The 8,385-nt window shown below is 35.0% G+C and overlaps 1 protein-coding gene across 1 annotated transcript in view; it reads left to right on the forward strand.

The window, feature by feature from the left end:
* LOC108734074 (intraflagellar transport protein 172 homolog) overlaps positions 1-8,385 on the forward strand; it is a 31,024-nt gene that overhangs the window by 4,698 nt on the left and 17,941 nt on the right. The window contains exons 3-13 of the mRNA XM_025981050.1: positions 641-839; positions 1,316-1,569; positions 2,402-2,588; positions 3,597-3,817; positions 4,010-4,359; positions 4,643-4,917; positions 5,280-5,658; positions 5,783-6,108; positions 6,196-6,473; positions 7,622-7,891; positions 8,028-8,206. Of these exons, the coding sequence (XP_025836835.1) occupies positions 641-839; positions 1,316-1,569; positions 2,402-2,588; positions 3,597-3,817; positions 4,010-4,359; positions 4,643-4,917; positions 5,280-5,658; positions 5,783-6,108; positions 6,196-6,473; positions 7,622-7,891; positions 8,028-8,206 (2,918 nt within the window). The remainder of the gene's footprint in view (positions 1-640; positions 840-1,315; positions 1,570-2,401; positions 2,589-3,596; positions 3,818-4,009; positions 4,360-4,642; positions 4,918-5,279; positions 5,659-5,782; positions 6,109-6,195; positions 6,474-7,621; positions 7,892-8,027; positions 8,207-8,385) is intronic.

Raw genomic sequence — 8,385 nt, forward strand, 5'->3', positions numbered from 1 at the left:
GTGAATCACTTTTTAAATCCGAAGTTTGTAAAAAGTAGGCAGTAAACTTGACGGAATTTGAAGGCTAGCTTCCGGATTTGTTATTTCCGAATTTTATAATGTGATTGGCATTAAAAACACGCTCACCTTCAACGAAATTTCCTTTCCGAGGCTTTGTGTCAGCCCATTCACATATTGTGTCAATATTTATCATTTTATCGTAATTTAAAAACTTGGAAATTGCACGGTACACTATAGGAACTACGATAAATTTTCCCTAATCGACGCCATGTTTTTAGGCTCCTCCCATTTGATGGATCCCAATAATACATAATTTACTGTTTTTACCCCCTTTTTATTGCGAAAATATTACAGATACATTCAAGTTTTGCAAAATATTCTTTCTCATTTGTTATTTCAGTTTGAGCATTAATTAAAAAATATTCACATTCTCTGTCATAGATTTGTTATCAATACTTTGACCACCGATAAACCCCTATCTAAATTGTTTAGGTTTAGTGAAGTCCTAAGAAATTGATTGTGGTAAACAAATAAACCACAAATGATAAATTAGTCATAATTTTTTCTGATAAATAACAGTCTCGTAGTAATGCACCTAAAATCTAAATAATAATGCATAAAATTACATAAACTTTTTAAGGTAATATGTAACAAGTTTTTTCAACCCTCTCCCGTAACATGTATGATATGGCTACTGGCTGGCCCTATTGTATGCGGCTTAATCGATGGAAAAGTAAGAGTATTGCAAGTGAAAAATAATAAATCTAGTAATTTATATTCCACTCAAAACATAATTGTGTCGTTAGCCGCCAACCCTAAAGGAAATGCATTCCTGTCAGGTAACATTTAAATTTTCTGTTATTTACTTAATGAATAAAAATAATTATCCAATAAAGAAACACTTTACTAGAAAATACCACAAATGGAGCGGCAAACGCCATCTGTAATACGATGCTACATTTTAGGATTAAGTAGATTTAAATGGACCTTGTTGGAGCATAAGTAATCCTAAAATGTAGCATCGTACTACAGATGGCGTTTACCGCATCATTTGTGGTATTTTCTAAAACGCGCTGTTAAGACAGCAGGTAAAAGTTGGTCTGTGTTTTGTCAGAGCTGTCTGCGACGCGCTGATGAGGTCCAAAACGATCGAAATCACGATCCGCGTCTGGCAGTTTCGACAGAATACAGACCACTTCAAATTATTTTATTTTAAACACTTTACTATAAAACAATGGTCGCTAAAGCGATATAACCAAATTACAATGAAAATTATTGAAGTGATGATTTTGTCACTATTAATTAACATTTTCAGGTGATACCGAGGGAAATATTATAAGATACAGCATTACTAGTGACCATTCAGAGAAAGAGTTGAATGGAAAAGTTGTAACTCATTCGGTAGCGCCTAGCGCATTGGCGTGGGTACAGGGGCACATTATAGCTGGGGGATGTGACAGAAGGATTGTCATATATAATATGAATGGGAGGAGTATAAAACAGTTCGATTACAGTCGTAGCTTAGACGAGGGCGATTTTTCCATAGCATGTGGTAGTCCTAGTTCACAGGTAACGAATTATTTATTACTAGTTTACAACCCTTCCAATTTTGAACGAATCGTACGATAGAGCATTACGCTAATAATTTCGTTAGCAGTCGTAGTTGTTACCTCATGTAATGACACAAAAAAAAAAAACGGACAGACAGACATAGGAGTGATGTTATAAAGGTTCAGTTTTTCATGTATGGGAGAACTGCAAATGCAAATTGGTGCACACAATATTCTTTTTTTGAAAGATTTACCACATTATGTTCAGACCATAGAGTTTTTATTAATTTTGCTGCAATCAATAAGTAAAGAGCTATTTTCTGTATTTTTTTCACAATTTTAAGTTCAGTAGTTTCGGAGATAAAGGGAGGGGGAAATGGTCAATTTTCATCTATTTTTTTAAATAACTTTAAACCAAGGTGTTTATTTTAAAATTTTAAAAAACATATTTGAGACCCTTAGAACAAGCCCTTTCATTTGATATGCCATACGACACCGTTTTCAAAACTTTTTAATTTCCTGTTGGCCCCCCGAAGAATCACCCCCTGTCAAAATTAATTTATTGATTTTATGCGTCCGTGTTTGCGTCACAAAACTTCATATATGCACTAAATTTGAACCTACTCGGCCTAGTACATTCGGAGCAAATTGACTGTGACAAACGGACAGACAGATACACGAGTAATCCTATAAGGGTTCCGTTTTTTATTTTAATATTTTAAATTAAATATCTTACCACAATTTGTTAATTCCGAGGCGAATCCTTAAATCAAATACGAATCCAAACGTTAATGCGGTCAGCAAAAATAACAAAGAAAACGAAAATTACAAAACATTTTCACAAATTATAGGCTGTGCTGGTAGGCGGCTACAACAGAGTGAGAGTATATATGTGGAATTCAAAGGAGGCGGCATGGGAGGAAGGTTTACCCAAAGAAATCAACAATTTTTACACCGTCTCGGCTATAGCTTGGAAAAGAGACGGATCAAAGGTGGCTTGTAGCTCGCTTACGGGCGCCGTTTTTATGTTCGAAACAGGTAATCACACTCATCACCCAATGACTCCGCAGTGTAGTGAAACAGTATTCTAGTGTGTACAATAATAAAGTTCTTGAAACTATAATTTATTATTTTTCTTTAAAATTGATGAACAAACAGAATAGCTCAAAACCCCAACGCCAAAACACGACACTGTAGTTGTCCGAAGCACTTTTCGGTAACAAAGTTACCTTCTTCAGGGACTGAAGTAAACTAAAAGTTTTTCCAATCTTCATATTTAAAATTGATATAATTAATCAATAGATAAATAGATCGATGCACTGCATCACTAATATTGCCTCCGTTAAAACACTAAATTACTCAACAGTTGTTTGGGGCTTTGCCTACTATCAGGAATATTAAAAAGTAAATGCTGATTCTGATTCAGCGTCAAAAGTGCCTAGTTTATCAAATTTAATAATTATAATTTTGAAAATAAACATACATCAAGAATCACCACTGAAACTTCCTCCGCGTGTTTTTTAGGTATATCCTTGTTTGTCACGCATATACTTTTAGTAGTCGCGACAATTTTTCTTGGGTGTTTTTTTAAATCTTAAGGCCGATTGTCTACGAAGCCGATCAGACAGAAGTCGGAACGGCGACGGTTAGGCAATGAAAATCTCATACCTTTCAAATGCATTAAAACTCTCTTTAACATTCGATAAGTACTTGAATCTACCGACACATATAAACGCACCTTTTCCCCGATTATTTTTAATATACAGATATATCCAAGAGCAATACAACCGGCGCCTGCGCTTTTGACATTTTCAGTAAACACATTAATTACGGACGGTCTGCTTTTTAATTCAATTAGTTGACCGATCAACGTCGTATTAACGGACGTACTACAAACGACTCGATCCGTATCAGTCACAGTTTAATCGGATTCGTGGACAACCGGCCTAACATAATATGTCACACGAATTGCTCCTAAGAAACTTTTAATCCACTTCTCCTTTCTTTCTTTTTATTTTATACAAAGCTAATGCGTTTCGGTTGTAGTTATTAAGAGAGCCATAATCAGAGATAAATTCGAAATTGTATACGTGGCTCAAAACCAGGTACTCATTAATGTTTTAAATGACAAAAGGAGCATGACCATTATTTCTCAATATGGCAGGGACATAGATGATATTAAATTAATGGGGAAGGACAATTTTGTCGTTGCAAGAACTGAAAGTACACTGATAATAGGAAATCTTCAACAAAACTGCATCAGCGAGGTATACACTGTTTATTTTTGAAAATTTTTACATTTGAATAAGAAGGGCATTAATAAATCCCACCCTGCGTTTAAAACTTATTAATTTGTCTCCAGAAGTCAGATAAAACATCATCGATGATCTTGTGAAGACTTTTAAACTACCCTCACCCTTTAAAAACCAACATCAAGACACTATTACTGATTTTTGTAGGTTCCATGGGGTAAAACAAGTAACAAAGAGAAATTCTATTTCGAATATCCCACCGTGTGTCTCATTTTCAACGCTGGAGAATTACATTTGGTGGAATATGGAGTGAATTACATATTAGGCTCAATTAGAACAGAATTTGCGAACCCCCACCTCTTAAGCGTCCGCGTTAACGAAAGAAAAAATCAAGAAGACAATAAAAAATTGGCGTACTTATTGGACCTTAAAACGATTTGTATTGTTGACTTGGTGAGCAATGTGACTTTGGCTCAAGTAAATCACGATATAAAAATCGACTGGATTGAACTGAGTGAAATTGGACACAGGCTACTTTTTAGAGATAGAAAACAAAGGTACTTCACACAAGATATACCAAAAATCAACACAGATCAATCATTTTTTAGATTTGATGTTGTCTTACGTGGTTTTATTGAATATTGATGTATCAGTTACAATTCAACACTGGTCAAGTCACCACTAAAGATGTCAGCAAATGATAACGAAATTCCATGGACCACAGGAAAATACCACGAAAGACAACATCAACTCGATCTTCACATTTCTCTTCATCCTAGCAAACTTTTAATGACACATTTTGTTTGATCTTTACCAATGTATAAAAAAACCATTCCACAGGTTAATGTTAGTTAACGTCACCACAGGGGAAAAAAGGTGCATCTACAGTGGGGTGGGTTTTGTACAATGGGTTGAAGAAAGTGACGTGGTGGTTGCCCAAGCAGGAAATAATCTTGTCATATGGTACAACATCGACCTGCCAGATAATCCTAATCTCATGAACGTTCAAGGAGAAGTGGTGGATGTAGTGAGAAAAAATGGAAAAACTGAAGTCATTGCTACTGATGATCGAAATACGTACAGTTTCGAACTTGATGAAGGATTGGTAGAATTTGGTAAGATGAAATACTCATTATATTATACAATTTTCTGCTCTATATATGCCAAAAATACTATCCGGTAGGGCATAGATTGCCAAGGCCCATGTATTGAAAATTCCGGCCTATTTGCTGATCACCCGGAATACTAATTCATAGTCCAATATGTATAATGTAAAATTCGGAACAGGAAGCACTTCCAGACTTTCCATACAATTTCTTCGTCTCCTTTCTTCTTTCTTCCAGAATTGATTTTCTCTTCCTTTGTTTTCGCATCTAAATCTAATATTTATTTTAAAAGTTCGCCAAAAATTGTCCTGCCAACTAAAAGGACGTCTATTTTAACCATTTTTCATAAGTGTACATTATAAATTGTATAGGAACTGCAATACATGAGAACGATTACGGTAGAGCCGCTTTATACCTGGAAACAATAGAAAAGCCTTCGGAAGCAGAAGCCATGTGGTACAATTTGTTGCAAAAATCATACAAGCAAAACAATTTGTTACTGGCGTCCAGATGTCATGCAGGTCTCAACAATGTGACCGCGTCTGTTTTCCTGCAAGGAACACTAGAAAAAGGGCTTGAATACTCGAAAAATAATGGAAGCTCGATAGACGATTGTCCAGAAGTTTGGATTCGTCTGGCTCTTCTAAACGGCGATCTCAGCACGGCCGAAAATATCTACTTAGAACAAGGGAACATTAAAGCGGCTCTTGATATGTACAAGAAATATCACAAATGGGATAAAGCTATCAGGTAATTTCATTCTTTTACATGATTTAGAACTCTAGAAAATCCTAATTGATGTCTATCCAAATGCATTAAAAAAGAAAATACTGTTTAGAAAATAATAGAATAAGGGCAAAATTTTTATTTTTAGATTAGCAAATCAAAAAGGTTACGAGAAATTGGATGCTTTGAAAGAAGAACATATGCGACACCTGATGGAAACAGATCAGTTTTCAAAAGCCGGTGACGTATTGGAAGATGAAGGACAACACCAAGAAGCCCTCAGTCTTTATCTCAAGTCGAAATGTTACGTGAAAGCGGCAAAACTGTTACAGAATAGGAAGCAATTGATGGAAAATGAAACGTTGGTTCTCAATGTTTTGAAGATCTTGTTGAAACATGAATTGTTCGAACCTGCTGCAGAAATTTATGAAAGTCTCAATAATTTGGAAATGGCAATCGCATGTTACAGAAAAGGTGAGAGAGACCATTGTTATACATCAAAGACATTGATATTGTTTCAATGAAGTATTGTACTTTGATTTGTTTATATACTTTCCAAAGGTAAATTGTGGAGCAAAGCATTGGATTTGGCCAGGGTTGTTAATCCGCATCAAGTCGTGGATTTGGAAGAAGAATGGGGAGATTATCTGATGGAAAATAAACAAATGGACGCAGCCATTAATCATTTTATTGAAGCTGGAAGAAGCAGGAAAGCCTTGGACGCAGCAATCGCTGCTCATCAGTGGAAGAAAGCAATTCACATAATCCAAGTAATTTCTGATCCACAATCCGTTCAACATTATTACGATTTAATTGGACAACACTTGCAAAGTGTCAAGGTATGTAGGTTTGCCGTTAAATAATTTACTAATAAAAATAAATCCAATTAGCATTGAAATTTATTAGTGACAAACAGATTATTCCTATTTCAAAAATTCGAATTTCTGAACTAACCGTTCGCGAGCATAGAAGTGATGTCTTTTTGCTGAAGGCGACTCGACCCTGCGCTATCATCTACTTTATATCCCTATTACTCCTTCCGCCTTGACTTATCTGACTTCCTAGATACCTAAAATCAGCCACTTCTTCTAAGTTTTCGTCTCCTATCTTTATATTCGCTCTTTCCCTACTTTTTCTTCCCTTGAATACCAGTATTTTTGTTTTACTTTTATTTATTTTCATTCAATACTGTTTTGTCAATTCGGATCCGTCAAATGGGCATACACCATCTGGTGGCAAAATATATAACTCGAATGAGGGAAAAGTTTACATAGGAACTGTGCACGCAAATTGTAAAAGTGTTTATCAAAATAATAAAACACGTTAAAAAAAGAAAAATTTTTTTGATGATGGAGTCGACGAAGTTTTCTTCTAAAGTTAAATCAAATAAAAAGTTAATATGTTCAGTGAAAAGCTGCAATAGCACTTCAGACATAGATCTTCACTTTTCACCTACATTAACTACTTTCTAATAAAAACTAACCGTTTTATATATGTAAAAAATATATTCGGAAAATTAGAGAAAAAAGTAAACTTGGATGAAAGCAGCAGGTATCAAAGAAGTGAATTCCGGAATAAAAATTTGTTCACGTCATTTTAATGCACATGATTATATTTCAGCAAGAATTTGAAGGCTAGCTTCCGGATTTCTTATTTCCGAATTTTATAATGTGATTGGCATTAAAAACACGCTCATCTTCAACGAAATTTCCTTTCCGAGGCTTTGTGTCAGCCCAATCACATATCGTGTCAATACTTATCATTTTATCGTCATTTAAAAACTTGGAAATTGCACGGTACACTATAGGAACTACGATAAATTTTCCCTAATCGGCGCCATGTTTTTAGGCTCCTCCCATTTGACGGATCCCAATACCGCTTCCATTTTATTTAAAGTTATCTCTAACTCCTATTTGCTAGGTGCCAATATTGCTATATTTACTAGTAATTTAATTTATCACATTTTTACTCCTTGGACACCTTTAAGGATTATTCTGGAGCGGAGAAGATGTATGTGAACGGAGGACTTCCTACCAAAGCGATAGAAATGTATATGGAAGCGGGTAAATGGGAAATGGCATACACCTTAGCTACCAAATATCTTTCACATGAGGAAACGGAAAATATGTTCCTAAAGAAAGCCGACTTTCTTCAACAAAACGAAAAATACAGAGAAGCAGAAGATATGTACATAATGTTAGGGACACCTGATCTAGCTATCACAATGTACAAGCAAGCCGAAGAATTCGATCATGTGGTAAGTCAAATTAACTGGAGGTGTAATAAATGCACTTGAAATATTGCTTCAGAACAAATTTATATCTCAGCTTCTACCTAACAGAAAATACCACGATTTTGTCATAGGTACTAGTTATTCTTTTATATCTTTATAGATTCGCCTGGTTGAGAAATATCATCCAGATCTGTTAAAAGCAACTCATATGCATATCGGTCATTATTTAGAAAACCAAAACAAACACAGGTCCGCAGAAGTGCATTACGTTGCAGCAGGAGATATAAAAGCTGCCATAAGTATGTATACGTCTGGTTCGATGTGGGAAGAGGCATACAGGTAGATCAATTTATTTGTCAAAATGAAAGTTAATATCAGCAATTTCTTATGCTGAAGTGTACGATGTGTTGCATACACATTTACAAACAATTCCCTTAAATTTAATTTTTCAAATAATTTTTAACACAAAGAAAGTGATTAAACAAATTGTTCACAAAAGTGAATTTCGACCACTCGAA

The sequence above is a fragment of the Agrilus planipennis genome, unplaced genomic scaffold (genome assembly GCF_000699045.2).
Source record: "Agrilus planipennis isolate EAB-ADULT unplaced genomic scaffold, Apla_2.0 scaffold10, whole genome shotgun sequence".
Classification (NCBI taxonomy): domain Eukaryota; kingdom Metazoa; phylum Arthropoda; class Insecta; order Coleoptera; family Buprestidae; genus Agrilus; species Agrilus planipennis.